The sequence below is a fragment of the Aspergillus novofumigatus genome (genome assembly GCF_002847465.1).
Source record: "Aspergillus novofumigatus IBT 16806 chromosome Unknown P174scaffold_4, whole genome shotgun sequence".
Taxonomy (NCBI): Eukaryota; Fungi; Ascomycota; class Eurotiomycetes; order Eurotiales; family Aspergillaceae; genus Aspergillus; species Aspergillus novofumigatus.
In genome coordinates, this window is record NW_020194277.1 from 1,610,948 (window position 1) to 1,636,195 (window position 25,248).

The 25,248-nt window shown below is 50.0% G+C and overlaps 10 protein-coding genes across 10 annotated transcripts; 4 read left to right on the forward strand and 6 right to left on the reverse strand.

Annotated features, from left to right (window-relative positions):
• The first annotated feature begins 75 nt into the window (after positions 1-75).
• P174DRAFT_441320 (putative mitochondrial outer membrane protein (Sam35)) lies at positions 76-1,398 on the forward strand. The gene is made up of 3 exons (XM_024827285.1): positions 76-532; positions 598-837; positions 890-1,398. The coding sequence occupies exons 1-3, from the start codon at positions 278-280 to the stop codon at positions 1,283-1,285; spliced, it is 891 nt and encodes a 296-aa protein (XP_024682641.1). The 5' UTR covers positions 76-277; the 3' UTR covers positions 1,286-1,398.
• Positions 1,399-2,623: 1,225 nt separating this feature from the next.
• P174DRAFT_371345 (cell division control protein 14) lies at positions 2,624-3,572 on the reverse strand (the record flags this gene model as incomplete). Its single annotated transcript, XM_024822374.1, has 2 exons — positions 2,624-3,255; positions 3,317-3,572. 2 exons carry the CDS (start codon positions 3,570-3,572, stop codon positions 2,624-2,626), a joined length of 888 nt encoding a protein of 295 aa, XP_024682642.1.
• A 1,334-nt stretch (positions 3,573-4,906) lies between these two features.
• Positions 4,907-6,121, forward strand: P174DRAFT_420609 (FPP/GGPP synthase family protein; the record flags this gene model as incomplete). Its single annotated transcript, XM_024824877.1, has 2 exons — positions 4,907-5,289; positions 5,347-6,121. The coding sequence occupies 2 exons, from the start codon at positions 4,907-4,909 to the stop codon at positions 6,119-6,121; spliced, it is 1,158 nt and encodes a 385-aa protein (XP_024682643.1).
• Positions 6,122-6,266: 145 nt separating this feature from the next.
• P174DRAFT_169981 (Smr domain-containing protein) lies at positions 6,267-7,600 on the reverse strand. The gene is made up of 4 exons (XM_024821224.1): positions 7,429-7,600; positions 7,224-7,324; positions 6,896-7,146; positions 6,267-6,833 (listed from the first exon to the last, which is right to left on the reverse strand). The coding sequence occupies exons 1-4, from the start codon at positions 7,460-7,462 to the stop codon at positions 6,413-6,415; spliced, it is 807 nt and encodes a 268-aa protein (XP_024682644.1). The 5' UTR covers positions 7,463-7,600; the 3' UTR covers positions 6,267-6,412.
• A 3,031-nt stretch (positions 7,601-10,631) lies between these two features.
• gpaA (guanine nucleotide-binding protein subunit alpha gpaA) lies at positions 10,632-11,872 on the forward strand (the record flags this gene model as incomplete). Its single annotated transcript, XM_024825672.1, has 4 exons — positions 10,632-10,749; positions 10,815-11,157; positions 11,215-11,771; positions 11,829-11,872. The coding sequence occupies 4 exons, from the start codon at positions 10,632-10,634 to the stop codon at positions 11,870-11,872; spliced, it is 1,062 nt and encodes a 353-aa protein (XP_024682645.1).
• An 82-nt stretch (positions 11,873-11,954) lies between these two features.
• Positions 11,955-12,639, forward strand: P174DRAFT_170071 (uncharacterized protein). The gene has a single exon (XM_024821225.1). The coding sequence runs from the start codon at positions 12,091-12,093 to the stop codon at positions 12,448-12,450; it is 360 nt and encodes a 119-aa protein (XP_024682646.1). The 5' UTR covers positions 11,955-12,090; the 3' UTR covers positions 12,451-12,639.
• Positions 12,632-13,974, reverse strand: P174DRAFT_441328 (uncharacterized protein). The gene is made up of 2 exons (XM_024827286.1): positions 13,744-13,974; positions 12,632-13,660 (listed from the first exon to the last, which is right to left on the reverse strand). Exons 1-2 carry the CDS (start codon positions 13,912-13,914, stop codon positions 12,782-12,784), a joined length of 1,050 nt encoding a protein of 349 aa, XP_024682647.1. The 5' UTR covers positions 13,915-13,974; the 3' UTR covers positions 12,632-12,781.
• A 375-nt stretch (positions 13,975-14,349) lies between these two features.
• Positions 14,350-15,117, reverse strand: P174DRAFT_503850 (uncharacterized protein; the record flags this gene model as incomplete). The annotated part of the gene is made up of 1 exon (XM_024831180.1): positions 14,350-15,117. One exon carries the CDS (start codon positions 15,115-15,117, stop codon positions 14,350-14,352), a length of 768 nt encoding a protein of 255 aa, XP_024682648.1.
• A 1,654-nt stretch (positions 15,118-16,771) lies between these two features.
• On the reverse strand, positions 16,772-18,663 carry P174DRAFT_460165 (acyl--CoA ligase; the record flags this gene model as incomplete). The annotated part of the gene is made up of 6 exons (XM_024829851.1): positions 16,772-17,006; positions 17,061-17,164; positions 17,254-17,343; positions 17,397-17,541; positions 17,604-18,153; positions 18,177-18,663. The coding sequence occupies 6 exons, from the start codon at positions 18,661-18,663 to the stop codon at positions 16,772-16,774; spliced, it is 1,611 nt and encodes a 536-aa protein (XP_024682649.1).
• A 571-nt stretch (positions 18,664-19,234) lies between these two features.
• On the reverse strand, positions 19,235-25,097 carry P174DRAFT_450975 (nucleoporin). Its single transcript, XM_024828987.1, has 5 exons — positions 24,933-25,097; positions 23,937-24,873; positions 23,508-23,880; positions 20,789-23,463; positions 19,235-20,727 (listed from the first exon to the last, which is right to left on the reverse strand). Exons 1-5 carry the CDS (start codon positions 24,998-25,000, stop codon positions 19,378-19,380), a joined length of 5,403 nt encoding a protein of 1,800 aa, XP_024682650.1. The 5' UTR covers positions 25,001-25,097; the 3' UTR covers positions 19,235-19,377.
• Between the last annotated feature and the right edge of the window lie 151 nt (positions 25,098-25,248).

The window sequence follows — 25,248 nt, forward strand, 5'->3', positions numbered from 1 at the left end:
CCTATCCGAGTAACCAGGCATCTGTCGCTGCATGCCTGAGGCATTCTCGCGGAGTTTATCAAAAAATGCTGGAAACAAGCGGATGCGTTGCCAATCGAGCTGCGACTAGCTTCAGGAACCAACCATTCCCGCCCCGGGCGTTTCTTAGCTATAGTTCAGGTATCCTTATACCCGTCTGACGTGAGATACTTCTTTTTACGTCCACAGTCATTGTCATCAGGGTGTACACCACACCACGGCAACAAGTCGAGCCTCTCCCATCCTCCGTCATTCATCCATGTCCCCAGACAACCGTGGCGCCTCCGGCCAGGCTCCGGAGGATACGCCGTCTTCTCGCGCTCGGAATTTCTTCTCCGTTCCTGCACCGATTAAGCGCATCTTCGACCAATTCCCTCTTGTCACCTATCCTTCAAATGACCTTCCTTACCATTCCGGGATAGCCCGACGCGGCAACCGTTTGTTTGTCTTCACAGATCCCGCGAGCGCCAGACGAGGGAGGCCGTCGTTCAACCCGCAATGTCTCAAGTGGCAGGTTAGATGGATGATGGGCAAATACCTACTCATGATCGATCACTGACTGGGTTTCTCTGAGTACAGGCATACTTGAGATTTGTAGGAATTGACCTAGAAATCGTCCCCTCGAACAACCACGCTTCTCCAACCGGCGCGCTTCCCTTCCTTCTCCCCGCGCTGCCAGCCGCTACTACTGGGCCAATTCCCTCGAACAAACTACAAAAATGGGCCATTGAACAGGTCCACTGTGAGGAAGAGCAGCAATTGGATGTGCGCTTTGAGGTGTATGCCTCATTACTGGATCACCGGATACGAAATGCCTGGGTGGGTGGTGTCCTCGGGATGTATGAAATCGAGCTTCGCTGACGTGAAATAGCTATACATGCTATACCTGGACCCGAAGAACTTTGAAGCAGTAGCGCGGAGACTATACGTGCATCCATCGACCAGCAATTCTGCAGTGCGCGCCGCTCTGGCCATGCAGCTCCAGCACGCTGCGCGTGACGAGCTACTGAAGACCTCGGCTTACGTGGATGTCATCGCATTGGAGGCCGATGCTGCGGACGCATTTGAGGCGCTTTCGACACTACTAGGAGACAACGAGCATTTCTTCAACCGACCGAATCCCGGGCTGTTCGATGCCAGTGTTTTCGCGTACACGCATCTGATTCTGGATGAAGGGATGGGTTGGAAGCAGAATCGACTGGGGGAGCTGCTGCGACAGCATGAGAATCTTGTACAACATCGCGACAGACTGTTAAGATTCTTTTAGGTACACAGCCTACTGTATAATATGTACTGACCATACCTGCATGCATTACTGAAGCTGCGAAAGAAGGCAAGACGCTTGAAATAGACAAATCAAGACAGATATTAATGTTTACATCCACTTCGTGAAGCACATACTAAACCACCAGTGATCCCAACCACTTCTGCGCCAGCTTACCCAACTCCTTGAAGCCTCCGGTGGCGATCGCTTCGAATCAAATATATCCAGATATACCTCCCGCGCGCTTCCATCTCTGTCTGCAAGTGCCTCCTGGACAGCCGTAATAGCTACCTTCAACATCCCCCGTGCGGGATCAGCCCGACAATCTCGGCATCCCGAAGCGCGAGCCTCAGAAGCTGCAGGGTATTCCGGCCCGTGCCACAGTCCAGATCGACCAATCGGAGTCGTTGCGGTTGAGATTGGGAGACTTTGGCTAAGATCTGGGAAGTAAATCGCGTAGTCGGATGGTGTCCAGTGCTTGGAGGAAGTCCCCGTCTATGTCGCAGAACCGGGGGTAGACTTAGTCGTTGTTCTTATACTCAAGGATTGTGGCTGCATACCTCTGTCCATTTGCCGTATGCTTCAACTGTGTCCAAATACTAAATATATTTCTGGAGATCTTCCGTAGCCGTTTGGGCTTGCTCGGAGCAGGAGCCTTTCCTGGATTGTTTTGGTCATTTTTAGGTCTTATGTACTCTTAGTGTAAGCGCCAGACTGCAGTCAGTACAACGCAGTGTAAGAACGGATCTCTCATTTTGGCTACCGAAAAGACAGTCTTCGACCAGTCGAATCAGTAAGTGTTCATGTGAGATGTGATTCATACCAGTCCAGCAGATGCATCATAAACGTTGAAAGCGGAAACCGATATGTTTCCGAGGTTGCATGCATAATATGCAAGTTTAATTGAGTGACAGGCGACGTGTCAACGTGGTGTATCACGGGCTAGGTAGCCAAAAACCGGTATTCATAGACAGCAGGTATTCGAAACCATGTTGCATTCAATTGTTGCGATCGTTATCTTTCTAGACTGCCTGACATGACACCATGAGACATCAAGATCGTGACTCGAACATGAGAAAGAAAGAAAGAAAGAAAGGGAAAGAAAACAGGTTGGAGGTAAAAGAAAATGGACCTGACACCGTACCAGACGGGAGGTAAGAAAAGTATGAAAAGAAAACGGAAAGGAAAGAAGCAACCGGGCATTGATCCAAACCCCAGAATTGAGAGCAGAAAAGAATCAGTCATAACCGATAGCACCCATACCCAGGAACGCTCCATCGCTGAATAGACAGAAGAGAGAGATTAAAAAGCAATATCAATCCAGCATATCAAGTCCAAATGCTAATAGACCGTCGCTCCAAAGGGAGCCGTCTCCTTCAGATCCTCCACTAGGTCCTCCACATTATTGAGATATCGCCCTAACAGAGCCTGCTTCTCCTCGGTTGTGCGCGTATCTCCGTGGCCCTTTCCTCCATGCCCGGGCCCCGCCACATTGAGGCTTCGTGAATACGGACCTCCGCCCAGTTTGCTAGGACTGCGCTGTAAACCACAGACCGCCGTATTTGGAGCACTTGCTCCGATGGGATATGTTGGCGTCTCCGGCATCAGATAGAAATAAAGGAATTCAACAAGCTTGAGTTTGACCTCGCGCGACGTCGCCCGCTGCTTAAATAAGGAAGTCACGGTGAGCAGTCCGTCCAGTTCTTCAAACGTTCGCGTGTTGGCCGGGTGGTCCAACAAGGCTGTGACAAGGGTGAGAAGGGTCGCGGACTGAATCGCAGGACAATTGATGGGGTCGAGGAGGTCAAGAAGAAGATTCATGTAGATTTCGCGAGTGAAAAGAGTCCGCGATGGCGGGTGGAGGAGTAGAACACCTTGGATCAGGTCAAGGGTAGAGAGAATGAGCAAGTCGTTAGTGCCAGTCCTTCCGCGACCCAGCAGATGCTCCAGGCAGGTCACCAAGCGCATTGCGACTGCAGAATTGTTAGTCTCTGGACAAGCGGGACGACGACCACAACATTGATGGGAACATACCATTCCATTGAAAGCCTTCTTGCAATTTGAAGAATTCTCGAAAGGCGGGATCATCTTTCAAGTCAGATAGAGCCTTAGGCTCTGGCTGTGGAGTTCCAAACGACAGCAGCGACCTTCGTTTTTCAGACGCCGGCTGTTTCGACTTGGACAAACAGATCTGTGCGAGCAGGCCTTCCACCTGGCGCAATCCCTTGCGGACTTTGCTTGGCTCGTAAGAAGAGAGATAGTCGAATGAGTGCGCCAATAGCGTCTCCATGAGTGGATAGAATGGAGATGCGATATGATATAATATGGTATGAGTAAGTGAGAAATGGAGGCTCAAAGGATACAGGATAACGGAGATATAAACCGAAGGATGAGGATAGTTAAGAAGAAGAACCCTTTAGTCCCGAGGCAGAGGAACGCTGGAGACAGTAGTGTTATCTATAGCTCGCTAAAAGCCAAAGGCGAAAATAGAACACCGGCCAGACACTCTTTTTTTTTCTCAAATTTCTCTCCCTCTCTCCTTCGCTGGGATGTGGATTTAATAATTAATTAAGATTATTGATCGTTGGTAGAAAGGGAAGATAGCGCGACCAAATTGCCCAACACATCATTGACACTTCTTCTGGGCATCTGGGCTAACTTACCCCGTCGTAGTCCAGCATCATAAGACTCTTAGTGTCGAGGGCCTAAATCCTAATCAGCATCATCGTGGGAAGATCGTGCCGATTAATTCCATCATTCTGATCCATTTTCCCCTCGCTAAGTGGCTCTTCTAGACCGTCTCTCTCCACATCCCAGCCACCCACAGTTGTCTAGTCTCTACGGTCTTACAGCCAGACGGTTGCCCCGGGAAACGTGCGGCCCCCATTGCCCGTGGGCGCTTACCTTTCAGCCCTGGTGACGAACTAGGACCATCTTGTTGGTGGACAGAGTAAGAGCTTTTCAAGACTCAAGCTACTAATGATGTCAGCCTCAGCTACGCCATGTTCCTTCAGATTAATCTTGTTCAGCTCGGCCCTGGGACTACCTCTCATTTAGAGATCCCTGCCCCGGGAAACGGAGAGTTATCAACAATGACACCATCATATCAACAAAAAGCGCAGCTATGCCTGAAGGTGGAGAAATTCCGAAAGAAAACTTTTCTTTTCTCCCTAATCAGATTACCAGCCCCTTCCGTGCGAATGTGTATTATTCCTACCGATGACGGGATTTTCTAATCTCACCCTTGCCTTGATTCATCCCTTGTTCCTGAGTCACTGCAAGACCGCAAATAACCCGAGATGCCGAATGCTCTAGTCACGTGACTTCCTGCTGCCTTGCTGCCTTGCTGCCTAGCGGCCGAGCGGCCTAAGGTTCTTCACAACCACTGATGGATGCGGGGTGCATGTGATAAATTCACAAAGTTTCCCATCACCATGCATATGGGATGTGCTGGCATATCCACGCGCTCTGTCACCGGCCCCTTAGTATTTGAACAGGAGTGTCGAGGATCGCTGATGGATGCAACCGCTCTCTAATCCTTTGTTCCCGACCAGGTTACTTGCATGTTTTTGACACCTCGAGGGCAGAGCAACTTCTAAGTGAGAGCAGTATAAACTGCCCCTCATGTCGTCGGGATCTGCGTTTCAACCTCCGATAGAGATTCCAACTCGGAAGAGCTCCGCCGGAATGGCCGACCGTCTGCATACAAGCTCATTTGCGATGAATGGAAGCCAGTTGCAAGGCGAGAGGCCTCAGACCGAAATGGACTCTTCCAAAAGACATACCCGGAACCGATCCAGCTTCGACGGCACCAAATATCGTGATGGGAAATGGTCGCAGGAGTACGAGAAGATTCTGATGGGCCCGTATGACTACATGCAGCAACATCCCGGCAAGGATATCCGGCGGCAGCTCATCACAGCTTTCAACGTCTGGCTCCAAGTCCCTCCGGAGAGCCTCTCAATCATCACCAAAGTCGTGGGGATGCTTCACACCGCTTCGTTGCTGTAAGTCGCGAAATAATACTCCCGCTAGAATAGTCACTGATTTCCGTCTCCTGCCAGGGTCGATGATGTGGAAGATAACTCCATCCTCCGCCGCGGCATTCCCGTCGCTCACAACATCTTCGGTACCGCGCAAACCATCAACTCTGCCAATTACGTATACTTTCTGGCTCTTCAAGAGGTTCAAAAATTGAATAACCCGACTGCTATTGATATCTTCGTTCAGGAACTCTTGAACCTGCATCGGGGTCAGGGGATGGATCTGTTCTGGCGAGACACCCTCACCTGTCCTACGGAAGAGGACTATCTGGACATGGTGGGGAACAAAACAGGCGGCCTCTTCCGACTCGCGATCAAGCTGATGCAAGCTGAGAGCAACACCGGCATAGACTGCGTGAGCCTCGTCAATGTCATGGGCCTGACCTTTCAGATCTGCGATGACTACCTCAACCTTTCCAACAAGACTTACACCCAGAACAAGGGTCTATGTGAGGATCTGACCGAGGGCAAATTTTCGTTCCCTATTATCCACAGTATTCGATCCAACCCACGGAACCATCAGCTTATCAGTATTCTCAAACAGCGAACCAAGGACGAGGAAGTCAAGCTGTATGCGATTAGTTACATGGAAAGTACTGGCAGTTTTGCCTATACGAGGGAAGTGGTCCGGGAGTTCCGTGGCAAGGCGATATCTCTCATCGACAAGATTGACGCAGAGGGAAATGGGAAACAGGCCGAGGGGCAGAAGGATGGGGCGATGGTGCGGGCGATTCTCGACAAGATCACCGAGTCGACTTTGCGGGATGATGTTAATGGCGCTGATGGTGGCAAATGAGAGTTTGTGTCTTTTCCAAAGTACAACTACCTTATACCCAGAGGGTGTATACCCGCATCGTAAAGGAGGATGGCAGAATATGGTTGAATTCGGATTGCATTGATGACCTTGTCATTTATGATAATGATGATGATTGGCTTCTTCAAGACAGATTGACTCTAATGCAGAATCTATATAACTGAGTTTGCCTTTTCGAGTGAGCATGCATTCGTTCATTGTAATCTCTTGCATCATGATATCTTTGACCTTCTAGTGTAGGTAGGTATCTCAACCCAAAATAGCCACGAAACATTACTGTACTATAGCCTCCAAATCATATCTTATACACGCCATACCCATGAATATAGCCACCAAGAGACATTCACATAATCGTACAGCAAGCCTTCTCGAGCTTGCGCAGCACTCGGGGAAGTATCGCATTGACCACCTGTTCAATCTCGTCCTGCTGCTGCCCACCCTGCTGCTGTTGGTGATGCGGTTGTTGACCGGGGTACTGCTGATGCGGCTGCTGGCCATGTCCGTAACTCTGCCCATGGCCATGTCCATGTCCAGTGGAGGGCGGCATCTCCGCGGGGCCCCGGTGAGATTCACATATATCCGACCCGCGTTCTCCTCGGTGGCATACTGCAGTCCCAGCTCGCGACAGACCTGTTCAACCCGCGGCTTGATCTTCTGCACGTGGTTGGCGGAGTGGTTTCCCTTTCCGACAATGCTGCAAGTCACACCATCAGCAAACTAACCCTCTACCCGTCAACCGACAGAAGAAAAACTAACACATGGAGATGAGTCTGCCCATGCGCCTTGGCATATTTGATCCTCTGCTCGAGAATCTCCTCCGCCTCCTCGACGAACTGCCCATGCAGATCGATCGTGTCGGCCGGCACGCGCCCGTCGGCGTTATTCTCGCGGAAGATGAACTCGGACGCTTGCTTGTTGTACTCGTCCATTTTGCGGCCGTGCGCTTTACCCTTTTCGGAGAGTTCTTTGGCTAGGGCGCCGTCCCCGTTTGAGTACGCTTCCTGGCTCTGCGAGCATGATATGCGTGTCAATTACTCTGCCAGGGTCGTCATTGTGCATTGAGCGGGGAGAGGGTGAGGCGCACCCGTTGGAAACATGAGTTGCGCTTTGCGGCTTCTTGCCGGGCTAGGTCGCGGAGGCGGTCGTATTCGGCTTCTGCGTCGGCACTTTGGTCATGATTGAAGGCTGGATTTAGCGCATTGCTTGTTAGCATATATGGTGTATCGTGGACTGAGTCTGTTTCGAGAGCAGTAGACCGAACTCCGTGGGTTGCGGTGAGGGCGGCTTACCCCGATGGCCCATAAAGGACATTTCGTGAGACATTATGAGAGAGGATGTGGTATTATATACAGACGAAAGTTTATGTCATAGCATGATTTTGTGAAGGTGATGAAATGTGAAATCAGAAAGATAATATCATAGCTAGATACAATGTGAAGAACAGAGACCGGGATCGAGGGCTGAATCGGCGTTTCTTGCGACCAGCGAATGAGCGGGCAAAGAGAACTCAATTCGTGGTTGAAGATGTGGAGCAACCAAGATCTTCTTCATTAATCTGTCCAGGGTTCAGAAAGCAACACCGAACCAGGGCATCGATATTCATAGTCCAGACACCGCCGAATATGAACTCTTTCGTGGCCATGACCCTCTTGATTTCACTCTAGAGTTTATCACTGTGATTCCATGTGGGGAGATGAAACGCTGGGGGCATGCATCGAGTACGGAGTATACAGCGTTCAATAGTCTCGTCGACTAGTTGTCCTAGTCATAGTCATCGCAGTCTAGTCTAGTTGGTCATCACAAAAACAAAGCGCGCGGCAAGAGCACGAATAGTCAGTGGAGACTGAGACTACTGTGGATGAGGCACACGAAACCCACAGTGTGCATTCATACAGCAGGAAGAGAGTCTAATTAGCCGGGTATTTTCCGTTGTTCGGTCGCAAAGTTGGTACAGGGTTATTGGTAGTCGTACAGAGAATCTAGGTACCTATGATGAAGTACTTTCGACGATGACCGTGACTACTTATCTGACGGCTACTACTAGTATCTAGTCTACTGCCGATGCTACAAGAGACGGGAAAGTCACCCGTCTCGCTAGTGAGGTAGACTCCTTCAAAATGCCGAATGGTGATTTACATCTGCGGAGAAATTATTGATCGACAGGATTCTGTGGAGAAACGAAGAATAAGCAAGTATGGGCGTATCAGTTGGGTATCAGGTAGCCAAGGTGTTAGAGATCATCATCTTCTCCGTTGCCTTGAACAAGAATAGGTTCATCTGTATGAAGATGCTTGAGACAGAATCCTTCTGGAAGGGTGAGAGAAAAAGCCACTGTCGCCGCAGCCACCACTACTAGTCGCGTTGCATGCAGATGTTGTTTCTCGTTCCTGGACCGATGCTAAAGTCTGTGGCTCCGATCGTAGGCGATCTCCACCTCGTGGCGACACGCTGAAACTGCAGTCCCAATGTTGACCATCATTCAGCTGACTATTGATATTTTGTAGTACCTCTCTATCTACCTCTCTATCTACCTCTCTATCTACCTCTCTATCTACCTCTCTATCTACCTCTCTATCTGGTCTAGATAGGCATTGCATAATTGTTATGCTCACTCTGGCTTGTACATGGAAACGGTAAGGGCAAGCCAAGTCCTAGCTCAGGTGTCATATTTCACGAGGGACACCATTCATTCCAGAGCTGAATCGTGTTGTGTAGAGTCCTTAGTCAGGGACAGGTATGATCCGCGTAAGATGATGGCATTTTATTACATGATCGCCTCAGTGGCCTCATAAGCCGGCATATGAAAAAGAGTCTAGAGCACAAGTGGAAAGGTCATCAGCAGATATCTACTTATCGAGCTTCAGCGGGTGCAATGGCATATGAATACAGACATGGCGTGCTCTCATCTCAAACTCTAGTCAAACAAGAATGATACCCACATCTCGTTGCATCAACTGGCAAAACCAAGATGACAGCTTCTTCAGTCTTCATTCTGATTCTGATTCCACAATGGTTTCAATCTGCTTGAATAGCACTGCCTTTAAACATTCCCTACTGGATCATCATAGTATACTCCGTACTCCGTACCTCCTCTGTAGATCTCTGTTTTGCAGCCAGCTGTATGATAGCCGCCCTGTCGGATTATTGAAGAGGTAACTAACGTACTGGTGGTCCATTAATCAAAAAGGAGGGTAATCGACTCCGATGGGCTTGATCATTGGTTCGCAGAATTGTGTCTCCAGCATGGCCCCTTACCCTTCAACCAATCATCATAGCGGCTAAAGGAAACTTCCCACAATTCTGGTCACTTGGCTCCACTTCCCCCTTATTGTTCTTTTCCCAAACGTGAAAAGAGAGGTTTTCCTCTGCAAATCTGCTTCATTTCGTCTCGTTCTCCGAAACTTAGTTTTACTGAAGTCATCCGTGTACTCGTACAGTACCTGCCTACCTAGCTACAAGGTAGTCTAGGTAGATAGATCGTTGACTTAGTACTTAGTAGTACCTCTCTACTCCGTAGGTATCTCCATAGATATCTTCTCTGTCTGTGTCTCTTGTCTCTCGGGCTTTTCCCCTTACGTTAGCCTCTTCGGTCCCTCTACCTGCATTTCCCACCCCCAAATCTAAAGCCTTAGGCTTTTTCTTCCGCTCCCACTTTCTCTCGTCCTCTTCCTCTCTCTCCCTAAATCATCCATCCTCATCTATCGACTTCCCCCTCTGACAAGGGTTGATAGATAGATCAATTTCTTCATCCCGCCTTTTCTCTAGCTTCTTTTCTTGTGCCTGCTGTCTTCCTTCTACATACTTTATTTTCTTCTTCTCCATTCGATCGGATCGAGATTGTGGTTCCGTACCCGGTGCTTAGCCCATTATTCTCCCGGCCTTGCGGGCGGTTTCAACTTAACTACTGCTTTCCTTTTCGCCTCCTTTCCCGCCCGGTCCTAACTCGTTCACCTACCTATAATTTTTACACCCCTTTAAACTCCCCTCATTTTTCTGTACTGTCGCTCAGCTTCTCGGTAATATTGTCTTCAATCAATTCGGAGAAGCCGTTCGCCTTCCTCTTTCTATCTGAGAAGTGCGAACTATCATCCTCCCGCCGGAAAGGATTTCAAACGAAGTGGGTGATTCTGTTCCTTTTACCCTCTAGCACAGCCGCCCGTCTGTCTGGTCTGCCTCGAGAGGGCCTTTCCGCCGCATGAACCTACCTCTCCTTGCGTCAGCACGATCACTCTGATTTGTAATTGTCTGTTGCCTGTCTGTTTTCTATGAACATTTTCCATTTGCGATTCTTCTCTCCCATGATGTATCACCTTCGATGTCGTTGACTGTATCATCTAATGGTTTCGTGACGGTACTTGCCTTTTTTACTGACATCTGTCATTGATAGGCTTCCACGATAATCTGTCCCGCGAAAATCCTTCCGAGTATACCTGCATTACACTAGACTTTCGTTAAGATACCCCAGTCAATTGAATAATCAACTACCGCCAAGATGGGTTGCGGAATGAGCACCGAGGATAAGGAGGGCAAGGCCCGTAACGAGGAGATTGAGAACCAGCTCAAAAGGGATAAGATGATGCAGCGAAACGAGATCAAGATGCTTTTGCTCGGTATGCCTCCATCGAGCCGCTTCTCATTCTCGACAAGACCTTTTTCAACTAATGTCCTTGAACAGGAGCTGGTGAGTCCGGCAAGTCGACGATTCTGAAGCAGATGAAGCTCATCCATGAGGGTGGATACTCGCGCGATGAGCGGGAATCATTCAAAGAAATCATCTACAGCAACACTGTCCAGTCGATGCGCGTCATCTTGGAGGCTATGGAGTCGCTGGAACTTCCCCTGGAAGACGCTCGCAACGAATACCATGTTCAGACCATCTTCATGCAACCTGCTCAGATTGAGGGAGACAGCCTGCCCCCGGAGGTTGGAAACGCCATTGGTGCTCTTTGGCGTGATACTGGTGTTCAGGAGTGCTTCAAGCGTTCTCGCGAGTACCAATTGAACGATTCCGCCAAATAGTGAGTTTACCCTGTCCCTCTGCGGTGCTTCAGACTGTTTGCTAATCGGGTTGACAGCTACTTCGATGCGATCGACCGTATCGCTCAGCCTGACTACCTTCCCACCGACCAGGATGTTCTGCGCTCTCGAGTCAAGACCACTGGTATCACAGAGACGACCTTTATTATTGGCGACTTGACCTACCGCATGTTCGACGTCGGTGGTCAGCGTTCGGAGCGTAAGAAGTGGATTCACTGCTTTGAGAACGTGACAACAATTCTTTTCCTGGTCGCCATCTCGGAGTACGATCAGCTGCTGTTCGAAGACGAGACCGTCAACCGTATGCAGGAAGCGCTCACCCTGTTCGACTCGATTTGCAACTCGCGGTGGTTCGTCAAGACCTCTATCATCTTGTTCCTGAACAAGATTGATCGGTTCAAGGAGAAGCTGCCTGTCAGCCCCATGAAGAACTATTTCCCCGATTATGAGGGCGGTGCCGACTACGCCGCAGCCTGCGATTACATCCTGAACCGCTTCGTATCGCTCAACCAGGCCGAGCAGAAGCAGATCTACACTCACTTCACATGCGCCACCGATACTACACAAATTCGTTTCGTCATGGCGGCTGTGAATGGTACGTCTCCTAAGGACCCTTGTTTACTCTTAATTACCGACCACTAACGCCTTCCAGATATCATTATCCAAGAGAACCTCAGACTCTGTGGTCTGATCTAATGAGCCATTATACTTGACGGAGTGAGGATTTCCCTTTCAAAACGTTTTAGACCACATATGATGTGGCTTGTAATCAGATGTCGATGTTCTGTCTCTTTTCCTGGATGCTCTTGCCATATGTGATCTCGATTCTCTCCTGCTCGAGACCCTGGCGTTTGAGAGCGTTTGAGATATTCAATCTGTCCATCTACTAATCTCCTTATTTTCTTTGTGTGGAAATGATATCTCACCAGCTCTCTGTTATCATTAAGATTATTGATATCCCCAAAGACACAGAGCAGGAGTTTGTTCATCATTTCTTTTTCCATTCGCCATGTGCAGCGGGTTATCTGTTGTTTCTTTACAGCCCTGCAGGCGAGAGACTCTGTGGTTTATGTCCATTTCCTTTTATTTCTTTTTTTTTCTCCATGGGATGCCCGCATTTTCTTATTCAATCTTGTCGTTTGTCTTCTAATCCTTATCACATCCCTCTTTACGTTTCCATACTTGCCACAATTTTTCCATGTCTCTGCTTTTCGAATACTGGATATCCTCTCATCATCTTGATGCCCTCGTCACCGATTCTGTGTGCAACCTGATACCACGTATCCTATCCTTGGTTTCGTGCCCATTGGAAACAATGAAGGACAAGATGGCAGTGGGCACAGGGAATGGCAGGATATGCAGATTATCATGTCTCTTCTCACGTGTCATGTCGGGTCGGTAGTTGGTCATAGTCAGAGCTAAAGGAATTGTGAATTATTCATTTGTTTTAGCCATGGGATTACCGTAGCTACTCGTTCGTCGGTCAAAGTAAAGGATAGGTATGTACGGGCTACGAGGGCCAGGAGCTCGTATATACAGAACACTCGAATTGTCAACGCTGAGATCATGGATGAAGGGCAAAACTCTAAACCAAAGTACAGACACTCAGAGTCGCAACTTTGGCCCCAGAAACACAATCAACACGGCCACAATCCACAGTCCGAAAATCCACGCATACAGCATCATCCGCCCCAACCAGCCTTTCCCCTCAGTCATGCGCCGCAACATCCCCATCCTCTTTTCAGCGGCGCCCATATTGGTAGTCGTACGGTCGAGACCTTCGACCGCGCGCGCCAGCACCGACTTCTCCGCCTCCAAACTGGAATGGAATGCTTGCGAGGAAGCCTTGAGCTGCGTCGCAAGGGAAAGCAGGGAGGAAGTGAGGTCTTCTTGTTCGGCGCGGTGAGCGTCGAGCGTCTGCTCTGTTTCTTGGAGTTTGGAGGTTGAGGTCGCGGAGCCGGTGGCTATTGCTGCGGAGTCTGTTGCAGCAGCAGGGCCCCTCAGATGTCGGTGTCGTAGTGTTGTTGCTGCTGCTGCTGTCGCTGTCGCTGTCGCTGTCGCTGATTGCGGTGATGCTGTCGTTGTTGACGCAGTAGTCTGCAGTGTAGTCTTGGGAATATCCGTCTCAAATTCAGCTTCGCCTTCCGCTTCGGCGTGCACCTCCTCTCTCGCTTCCTCGGAGACAGCATCCCTGTTGCCTTCAGATGCGGACGATGTACTCCCCGCCTCCGGCGTGACCGTTACCGCTTCTTCCTCCTCACCGTCGAGAATTATCTCGTCCTCTCCGTCAGATTCTAAGTCAGTTTCGGGTGCTTGGCGCATTTCCGCCTCCGCGGCACTCCTGTCTAATACATCCTGGAGGAGCTTGAGTGTTTGTCGTTTTCGCGTGAGGTCTGTTTGGAGCTCGTGGCGGCGGTCGAGGGGTTTGAGGGTTGGGAGGGTGCGTTCGAGCTGTGAAAGGAGGGTGCGGGCGTATTCGACGTTCTGTGATGGGTGTCAATTCGGCGGCATGGAAGGTAGACTTATTGCTGGATCGATATCTAATTGAATGGAAGAGGGAGACGTACGGCTGCTATGCGCATGCGCTGGTATTCGTTTCGTCGGAGAGATTTGAGGTCTGCGGATGGGGAGAGTAGGTTGTGTTCTAGGCGGGTGAGAAGGCGAGAGAGGTTGAGGATTTTGAGATCGGGGCATGTGGGTGCTGTTGATGAGATGTGGGGGAAGGCTGTGAGAGTCATGTTTGCGCTCCCTGATCTATTGGAGATAGTGGTTGGGGGAAGTGAGGAGGCTGATGCTCTAAGTTGGAGGTGGAGATGGAGATGCTGTCACTTGGCTGTAGATCGCATGCCATGGATGAGTAAGCAGCGGAGAGCTTCTGCGCTTTATCTGCCCTACCCCTGGAATACTCCCATAGACATCACTGGCATGTGAATGATGGCTGACTGCGGAGAATCAATACTTTTCAAATGGAATTATGTATTGGGAAGATCGAGAAAGTCAAAACATCATCATTGAAAATCATGCAATATCATCAGTCATAAACAACTTTATCTTCAAAACACACCGCCACCCACGCTGATCTACCATAGATGAACTGACAAGATAAAAAGAAGAAACAGAGTCCGAAATGTGCCCAGAGGATGTTCCAAACTTCAGGAAGGGATTCTTCCACCTCAGCTGTATTCCACGATCACCCGCCTCCAGGAACGGGTGCCTTCTGCATCCACAACCTGAGGAAAGTGAACTGTTTGATTTCGTCTCTCAGGTGGATGAAGTTCTTCGGAGCCTGCAAGCTCATAGACTTCCTGTCTGTGAGACTCAACAGACCGTGCGGCAGGTACTGTTGAAGCTTCGTCCCGGCGTTGATCCTCATTTTCTATTTTAGAACAGGCCGAAGTGAATGATCCGACCAAGCCAGCATTCCTATCCGAGGTCGCTGGGCAATATTCATCGCGATCGGAGACGTTCCCCTGAGATACGGCCCTGGACTCGGACCCAGCAAGTGCAGAAGACTGTTGCAACTGGCCATCCTCTTCAGATGCCAATCTGCTTCTACTCGGTTGACAACCCAAAATAGAGGCAAGATAGCCACTTGACGGCAACGGCGCAAGTTGTGACAGGGGTTGCAGTATATCACAAGCCGAAGGCAAAGGGAAGCTTCTGTGCGACGGAGCATTTGAACTGGGCGTACTCTGTTGCAGTTCCTTCGTCTGCTGCTCGCAATCATACTTCTCCTGCCTCAAGGATCGTGAATCCATCTCGCTCATAGGCAGTCCGCACTGCCCTTGCCGTCGACGTCTGATAAGCCGCGCTAGGCCTACGATGCAGATCACTAAAAGAGCAGGATATACGATCCCGAGTGAGTGTGCTTGCAAGACTTTAGGTATGACCCAGCAGTGATCTCCAGGGCTCATTGCCAGACGTGCAGTGTCCCCGTCCATGAAGTGGCTGTCCTCCGCCACCTCTTAAGCTGGATCGGGATAAGTATCCTAATACCGTTGTCAACAAGCCTTATAACAAGGAATCTACCAGAACCTGTGTAACACACCACAAGGATAGATCAACCCTCACGCGAACCCTCACGGTTATGTTATGTTTTGGGAAATTGAAGGACAAGATGAGAAAGGAAGAGCAAGCCGACGGAGGTTTGCCATGCAGTGTGGACTCGAGTGTAGTAGACGTAAGAGTAAGCTACAAGAAGCACATCATCAGAGAAATGAAGCAAACATCGAGGTCTCAGGACGGCTCTCCTTGGCTTTATAAGATGAGGCTGATTGAACACAAGGCACGGGAAGTTACATTCTGGCCCCCAGGCTGATTCGGCAGGAAGATGTCATTGTCTAATAGCCTGGGGCTTGGAAACGAATAGACTCCACATATCAACCCAGATGACCATAAATATCGTGCGTCTCTTTCCCTCTGGCAATCTGGCCCGACGACTAAGAGAGGGGGCCATCCCGGCCCAGCTGCATTGTGATCAGCCACGGAACTGGTGAAATGGATGAGGACACGGGAGGACAGACACAAGTCTCCCCACGTCCTCATAGGGCAGTTCTCTGGGGCAAGAATGCCTGGGCTTCCGAAGCCTGGCAATTTCAGCTGATGTAGATGCGCCACCAGAAGGGGTGGGCTCAGAGAGCGAAAGTGGCGCCTGAAACAGAGGCTAGCGAGTAGGCAGTCCTAGCGACGATCAACTAAAGCAGACTAAGTACTCACTAAGTTTGGGGTCTATGATCAATCTGACCAGTCGGCATTGCAGACCCATAGTCCTGGATCAACGATATAGTCTAGATATCTGATGAGGCTGTCCCAGTCAGCCATTCCGTTGGCTGAGTTCAACTTCACAGAATTGTAAGAAAGAAAAACAGGGAGACAGGTGATGTTTGGGAGGGGAAACCACGACACCAGTCGCTTTCTCCTCCTTTCATCCTTCTCCTCAACCATCTTTCTCCCTTTTCCCTTTCCATCCAAAGAATTGAGTCCCGTTGTCTATAGCCATTTGAAGTTTAATGGATACTCCTTAGTGCAGGACAATGAGGTCCATGTACATCGCTTCCCGGTTTGTTGATAATTGGCCACATCGATCCAGTGTGGACGATTGTATACACCAATGAATCATTCAAAAAAATATGGATCCAAATCAAAACAAGTGCTAACAAGATTTTCACGCAGGCGATCCATATGACTCGCCATTATCGAGATTTGCTCGTTATAAGAGCAAGCGGCGCCGTCGAGGGGCGAGAAAGTGGTCGCCTTTTGGTGACTCCGCCAGACACCTGTATCAATGTCGTTGCCTTTCGAGTCGTCCATGGCGAATTGGCTTCAGTTCGGACGTGGAGAACTTCCTTTCTGGAATATAGAGAATGTTTAATCGACTCTCCTGTCTCATGTATCTGATCTATTGTCCCAACGACCTGGCCATCCCGGAGAGCAGGCTATCTATAGGATGCTTGATCCATCAAACTCTGTACAGATCTCAAATATCCTGCACCAACCAGAACTCTGGGAGTGACAGTCGATCTGTATCAATATGCATGAACTGAGGGGCAAACTAAGCTAAATCATGTCAAAATGGAAGAACACCCAATCACCACTCTATAGCTTAGCAGCGACCCCATTCTTTTGGGTCTCTTCTTTGGCTCTTTCTCGAAGCACTTTACGCAAAATTTTTCCAGACGGGTTCTTAGGAATGGCGTCGACAAAGACTACCCCACCAGTTATTCTCTTGATTGCAGACACTTTGCCATCCATGAAGGCGACAATGTCGTCCGCGGCGGCGTTGTGTCCTGGCTTTAGCACAATATACGCTCGAGGACGCTCGTCGTCATTCCTATTCAGGTAACCAGCGTTAGCCTTGGGTCTCATTTTTGGTCGATTTACTTACACTTGCACCCCAATGACGGCAACATCGGCAACCGCAGGATGTTCCAGTAACAGGGCCTCCAGCTCTGCCGGTGCCACCTGGTTGCCTTTCACCTTGATCAATTCCTATCCGAGATCGGCACTGTCAGCTTACAATACTTCATGCAGCAGTCACGCACCATGGGTTGCAGTGCTGCGAGAGAGTTTGGGCTAACCTTCTTGCGGTCGACGACATGGAACCTCCCGTGGTCGTCCACGTATGCAATGTCCCCTGTTTTCAACCATCCATCGGCCGTCTTGGTTTCCTTGGTTGCTTGGGGTTCTTCCAGTAACCTTTCATGATATTCGGGGCTCGTACCCAGAGTTCGCCGCGTTGGTTGCGTCCATACTCTGTCACTCCGTCGTCGGCCATGATTTTCGCTTCACAGTTCGCATTTAACTCTCCAACTGACGCACTATAGCTCTTTTCAGCTGGGTTCCAGCCCAATATCGAACATGTGGTTCTGTTAGAGACATAAGATTAGCTTGTCAGGACTCTTCGCAATCAAAATCAAAGAATCCATACTCGGTCATTCCCCAGCCTTGCTTGACATTAATGCGACCAGGTGGCCACAGGGCCTCAACCTCCTCGCACACTTCTCGTCCCAGGGGCGCTGCTCCACTTCCGATGGTCTCTACGCTGCTCAGGTCATACTTTCCGCTCTTGACCGCAGGGTGCTTGGCCAATGCAACCACCACCGGGGGCACCAAAATGAGGTCCGAGATGCGGAACTTCTCCACATATTCGAGCATCTTGATGAAGTCAAACTTTGGCATAATGTAGACAGCCGCTTCACGGCTCAGCGCAGCTGCGATAAAAATGTTCTGCGCCATAGCATGGTACATCGGCAAAAAGCACAGCCACCGCGCCCTGGCCGACCTCTCCTTCCAATCAGGGCTCAGGTAAAACATGTAGTTGTACTGCAGCATGTTGGCAACGTAGTTCTTGTGCGTGATCTCCACCCCCTTTGGCCGGCCCGTCGTGCCGCTCGAGTAGTTCAGCGCAAGAGTTCGGTCAGCTTCCTCGGGCGTCGACAGCTCATCCCAGACAAATCCTCTCCCCTCCTCAACGGAAGCTACCAACTCCCCCAGTAGCGACACCCTTTGCTCCCTTCCCCCTGCCCATCAAAGATCGCATTATTGAACACAAAGACCCGATCCCGGCTCAACCCGGCGATCTGGGCAGCCTCGATCCCCACATCAAGACTCACGTCCGCACAGAGGAGGAACGAAGCCCCGCTATCCTGCAACTGGAAAGCCAGCTCCCTCGCCACAAACGTCGGATTAGCACCCGTGAAGATCCCCCCGGCCATGATGATCCCCATGAACACGACAGGGAAGAACAGATCATTCCCGGAGAAGAGCAGTACACGGTCACCGCGCTGAAGACCAGCTTTGCGCAGTCCAGCCGCGAACCGCTGGCTCCACAGTCGAAAGTCATGGGTGGTGAAGTAATGGGTGTCTGGGCGGGCGGCCTCGGAAAAGCATCGATTTGTTGTCGAGAGAGGGTGCGTGGGCGATTTGAGGAGGAGTGAGGCGAGGTGTGTGTTTGGGATATCGACGTGATAGCGCGATTTGAACGGCATCTTCAATCAATATCTTTTCTGTTCTTTGAAATCTGAGTCGATTATTGATGTCCTGCTCCAAGGATGTTCGCTGAGAAAAGCAAGTAAGCAGAATCTATATATACTCAGACCCAAGATACAAACGCCATTCACTGGGCCCAGTTATTTTCCCCTCGGAATACCCCGCTAAGCTCAAAGTAGACCTAAAATGACCCCTTTTACCGATTGTGTCACCGATCGCGTCCAATGCGTAGCCTACATTCTTGGTGATGCTAGTCTACGTCGCTGGCGCGTCCAGAGAAACAAAGCTCCCCCCGCATTTCCCCCGCATCGCTTATTCCTTGCTCCGAGGCTGACCTCGGACTTCTCGGTATAGTCGGATCTCAGCTTTAATGCCATGGGTATTGGAATTATGAGCATGGATCATGGGATGATTATTGGCTAGAGTCAGTATGGTGCGTTTCGGTCGTTCTTGATGCATGAGACGGCACATTTATCCGTGAAGCTTATCCGATGTCAATTAAATCAAAGGATATGCTCTTCGTGGAAAACGGAGAAAAAAGGCGAAGGAAGACAACAAAGATATATTCTACCCAGGATAATTTACACTCCATCCGATCCATCCCATAGAGCATGCTAGATCGAAGTAGAAGAAATGATACCCTGAAGATGCGAAGGTAAGAAACGTAAACTCGGCCAAAAACAGCTGGACCGCTCAATACATCATCATCATCATTACGCCTCCTCTCCTCCAAGGCAAACCAGCGCTGCCTTGAGCTCATTCACAACCTTCTCCTCCAGACGGTTTTCTGCGCCTGAGGCAGGGTTCACCGGCTTCTGTCGCGCCAGCTCCACTTCTTTTTCGCTGGTAGCCACAATCCGCGCGCGAAGACTCTGCCGACGCTCTAGCAATTCCTCAATATCTTCCTTGACCTGCGTCTTATCCCACTTGAGTTCCTGGATACACTGTGCATCTACCCCGGCACTGGGACCGGCTTCTCGGAAGCGGTTCAAGATGAAGGAAATAAGCGCAAGCGAGTATGCTTCGGATGCCATGCTTAGACAGATGCGTCGTGATGGAGAACCTGAGCGGTCCGCAACGAAAGATTCGGACGCCCGCTTAAGCTGCCCTTCGAACTGGTTAAGGAATGCAGCCACTTCGGGCGCGGTGCGGAGGACGTGGTACAGGAGATTCAAGCACAATGGAAGGAATCCCGCAGTCCAGATCGTGTACAATCTGGGTACGGTGTCGAACGGTCCAAAGCCTCGGGGTTGTTGCAAGATATTAGTCAACCGGCAGGTGGAAAGCCTCGTCAAGACCGCTTCGACTGCCAAATGTTCTGCTAGCATCGGCAGCGTTGACAGCTTGACAAGGAACAGAATACTGAGCTCTCCGTACACGGGATCTCCAGACACCGCTAGTTGATCCGCCCATGAGAACAGTGACATGGCGTGCCTAGCCGTGTCGTTATCTTCAATGTGGTACACAATGTGCTCGTATAAGCGATCGGCATTTTTGATTTGAAGCGAAGTCTGCAGGATAGCGGTCAGTAGAGCGAAATCCTTCGGCTCACACTTGTCCGGTTGGTCATGCAGATAAGTAGTCAACGACCGGAAACCGTGCGCAACGACGGTCTTCACAATCTCAATCACTAACGTCAGATCGGACGAGATCTCTGCTTTCCTGCTCGATGCTTCAGGCGCCGTCCGGGAGCTGCTGTCGAGGTGGAACTGCAGCGCAAGGAAGAGTACATTTAGAACTGAGCGATAGTATTCTGCGTCGTCGTTCACCAAGGCTTCTTCATAAGTTGCGCGGCGAGTGCGCAAAGCATCCCAAACGACTCTCAGCAAGCCGAAGACTTCAGCACCCTGTGCTCCAGCCTCTACCAGCCGCTGAAGTAAAGCCTGTGCAAATTCCACCCTTGTTTGCTGGATCTTCTCAAATATTGCTTCTTGCGGAACTCCCTTGATGTTGGCTTCGAGACAGCTCTGCACGACCGAAGCCATCGATTTTTGAACTTCACGGTCCGCCATAAAGTCCGTACAATGCTCCGTCGCGAAGAACTTCCAGCTATGGAGGAGGCTCTATACAAAAATGGTCAGAAATCTTCTCATTAGTAAGGTAAAAGTTCACCACTGTACGTACCACCTGTGCCTCGACCAATGACAGATTGATGTTGGCTCGTTCGAATTCCTCGGCAAATCCTTGATTCTTAGTCCCTGACCAAGCGAAGTCATAAGAAAGAAGCTTGTCTCCTAATTGAATGTCGTAATAGTAGTCACGGCCCAAAGAGCGAGGCTGCAAAGATGTCCTCCTGAAACCGGCGAGCTTGCAGCCAGAATATCTCATCTCGAAATTCCTCTTCAGATTGGCGTGTAATGATGCATTATAAGCAGAGACATCGACTGCGTCTTTCGAGTACCAAAACACAAGCGGGATCAATGTCTTGTAAAAAGTCCGATCCTCCATATCCTTGGCCGAGTGAAGGTAGACAGCACAAAGGTCAGCAACGACGGCGGCAATTCGCGTAGCGAAGATCTGATCCTGAACCGGTAATGATGGAATTTTCAATTTCGAGACATAGTTGACAAGGCTGTTAAAAAACTGAGGGGTTTTCCGCAGCTCTGGTGTGGCCCAGGGCCAATTCTCCTGAGCACACGAAACAAACTCCAGCAAGGAAAGTGCTGCACGAAGATCCATTTGTTCAATGTTCAAAAGCATTCCAAGGGCAATTTGGAGAAAGGGCGTTCCCCTCATGGTGGGCCCGCCCTTTGCGTCTGTTTTCTTCATTGTCTGCCGGGCAGACGATCCAGTGAGGATATACACCGCGAGCCACTGCTGACGCTTACTGACGATTGTGGATAGGAAGTGCCATACCGCTAAGTGTAATTTCTGATCACTCAACGGCTTGTCGAATTGTGACAGAACGTCGAGGAAGAGGCAGGAGGACTCCGCCCCAAGGTGTCCGACCAAGGACGGGGGTTCATTCGCGGAGTCGAGAGCTGCACCGGAGATTAGGACCTCAAGAAGTAATATGACGGGTAAGCGGTAGGCATCGAGCAACGAATATAGTTTGACGAGAACGGGAGTGGCCTTGAATAGTTGGTCCTCTAGTAGCGAGGTTGGTTGCTCCAGATACCGGGCAGCCTCCAATAGTCTGGTAGTTAACTCCAACGTCGATCTCACCTGCTTCTCCATCAACACGAGGTAGCGAAGATGTAAAGTAGCCGGCGTCTGAAGGCCGTCAACGACCAACCGAAGGATTGGATTGAAAGGCAGGTCTGCCTTGGACTGTGGTCGTAGCACATCCAGAAGATATGTCGCGGATGAGGAGAAAACACCAGTAACCTTCGAATCCAGTTTGGCAGAATCGTTCGTCCCATAGGTATAATGTATCATCCTTTCAAAGGTCTTAGCAAGAGTGGCATTGATCTCGAGCCTTTGTTCCGGGGCGTTGAAACGCCAGTCGATGTTGCTGTTGAACACCTCTACCATTGTCCGCACAAAATTCAATAAGGTACCTCTCATGATATGAGTTGGTACGCCAGAGGTCCATTCAGAGGCAGCCGCCATTTTTCCAGACAAGTTATTCGGGCATTTCCTCACCATCGCGCGCGATGCTGAGTCGTCCACGACAGTCTGGAATAATTTGACACACTCAAGCAGGAATGGATAATCTCCCGATGTCACTTCAGTCGCGGAAACGATTGCGGTCATGACGCCGCCCTTGCCGTCTGACCCGAGTAGACTGCTCCGAGCAAGCAGAGGCCATACCCTTCCAGGTAAAACCATTGTAAGTGCACGAATGAAGCGTAAGCAGGCGATGACCGACTCTACTTTGCTGTCTAATCCGGCCCTCGGACCGATATTGTGCAGACTGCGCTCGAATATATCGAAGATCAACGATATAATATCACTTTCGCGAGCCAATCCATCGCTTGCAATCTCCAAAATACGTTTGGCGCCAGATCCTGCCTCATTTGGCGTTGGCTGAACCCATGCGGCAACAAGTAGGTCCGCCATAAGACCTATAATCTCCGCAACGTTGTCTTCTTCCACACCGGATGAGTACCCACCGTTTTCATTCCATTCTTCTAAGTAACTCCCGAGATAACTCAGGCAGGAATATTCATGATACCACATAATCACTGCTGGCTTTGCTTCGGATATCACTTGTCCTAAAGTTGATGAAGGTACATGTGATGAGCTTGTGACAACCAGAGCATTGCTTGGTTCATGGTCCATAATTTGCCTCGCCGTCGACGACTCGAAGATCGCCAGGGGCTGTGTGAGGGTGACGAGATTGGCATTTTCATCTTCACGGATTGTTTCATATCCCTGAAATTCGAATGGCACTATCTGTGTGAAGGTGTCCATATTCTCCATCTCGCTGAGGATTTGTGGAGTGCCCTCCTCGTTCACCATGTCTGTGCTAATGAGCGCTCGGCAGAGTTTCAAGAATGGCACCGTTTCGTATGGAAACCGTGAGCGTGCGATGCGGAAAATCTTGTCCATTAGGAAATCATCGTTCATGAAAATCCATCGCGGGTCGGTAGCGGCAGAGAGAGACTGTGAAGAACATAGTGATTTTGTGGGAGGCCCATTGAGAATTGCCAAGACAGAGCCAACAATCTCGGGGGAATACTCCACGTAAATCCTCACGACGCGAATGAGATCCAAAAGTACTACTCGTGTCCACCGTTCTGTAAGGACGTCGTCGACGGCCGATGTTGAACCAATGTTGGTGGCCAAAGCGACTATCACTTCGAACATCATGTCCTTCATAGCATTCGAAGTCAAAAGGGCGATCGAGTCCTCAGCTGTGCAAGTGGGAGACCGTGCGCATTCGAGCAACTCCTCGTACAAGGAGAGCTCCGAAGCTCGGCCCGAATTTGAGTGGGGGTATTCGATTGAAAGGAATCCACCGCGCTGTGAAACTGTTCCAGCTCCCGCGTCTCTTTGTCGCTAAGTGCCAGCTCTCTCAACGTATGTAGAAGTAGACCCCATGAGAATGCTGCGGGATTTGCAGTTTTAGATTCAAGCCCGGCGGTTACAAATATTTCGTTCAATTGGCCGATTTTGTCCTTGGAAAGGAAATATGGCGACTGTGAAGGTGGTGTTGACGTTGATTTGTTGATGATTGAGGGCATGGCCAGTGGTAGCTTCATGAACGCAAGGGTTGTCAGAGCGACGAAAGCCTGTAGCGGTAAGAGTATCTCCAAGGGGTTTTGGCAAGGCTTTAATGGTCAGTCATGGAGTCACGATAATCGAGGAAGTTCAGAACATGACTTACTACTTGGACTGATTCCAGGAAACTGTAATCACCCATGACACAGAGCCAAGATACCAATAGTTCAGCAGTGGGAATCTCGGGCGATGCCTGAAGTTGGAGGAAGAGCATCTGTGTGACGTGCAGGACCTCTTCAACAAGGACGGTCCTCCACATGTTCTCTACTGCTTCGTTGCTCTCAGCGACACCCAACCAGCCCCCATCTCCTTCTAATGCGGAAAGTCGATCTTTGATGGCCTTGATGCAGGCTTCCACAAAGGACCGCCATTCACTGCCTGCAGATTTTTCTTGAAAGACGGCTGCACTTAGCTTGCGCAAGGATTCGGTGCGATCACTGACATGAGGAGCGGGAGGAGCAGCATCATTCTGAGAGCTGTTGTGGAGGGACAATGCGAGCAGTTTGCGTGCTGTCTTCAACAGATGGCTTCTCTCGGATAGATAAAGGTTGCGCAATCTAAGTCGTCTATTTTCCTCGGACAAGAAATCGGAGTCGTCACCAGCCTTCTGTCGCAGAACTTCACTCAACGCAGGCCCTGCAAGCGACGCACGTAAATTGTCGATCCCAGCGGCACTCTGTAGGCTAGTTGATTCCTCCTCAGTAAATCTAGCTAGCAAGCGCGCAGCAGGACGATCCTGCCATTCCAGAACCGTGATCCGAAGAGCGGTTATCTCGTCGATCCCAGCCCTTTGACTCAACCACAGGGTATCCGCTTTGATTTCCTTCAGATCGTAAGAAGCTTGGGCAGTTGTCTCTGCATGGATTGCCGCTGTCCTGGTCTCGAAATCGGCCTTTGTCTTTGGCGAAGGCGACGAGAATGCATTCAAGCAATTTGAAAGCAGGCGAGTGCTCTCTGGATGCGAAAGGAACGCATGGAAGCTGCCTGTATCGTCGACATCACTGTCAGGGTTGCAGGTATAGATGAAGGCTCTTCTCCAAGATCTAATAGAAAGTATATTAACACCGATCACTTTTCAATTGTACGGACAAAACGCGCATACAGAAGCTGGACGTCCCCGGAGAAGCACTTGTCCAGGGACGGGAAATAGGCCTCCGGGATGGGAGCCATTTGGCAAGACAATTTATAACATTATAGATACCAATCGGATATAGCAAGGAGTCGCGTGACGGACAAGGATAGAATTCGACTGAGAAATCGAGCCAACTGAAGGTCGAAATCAATGCAGCTCAGAGCTTTAGCTCCAGGCGGGCGCTCAAGAATATTATTGAAGGAGCCTTTTGGCTGGAGGTCAACAATGTATACCTGTTCGGGCTTAGCGCCAGGCGGTGAGGCAGACTATTTGCGCAGTTTGGCAA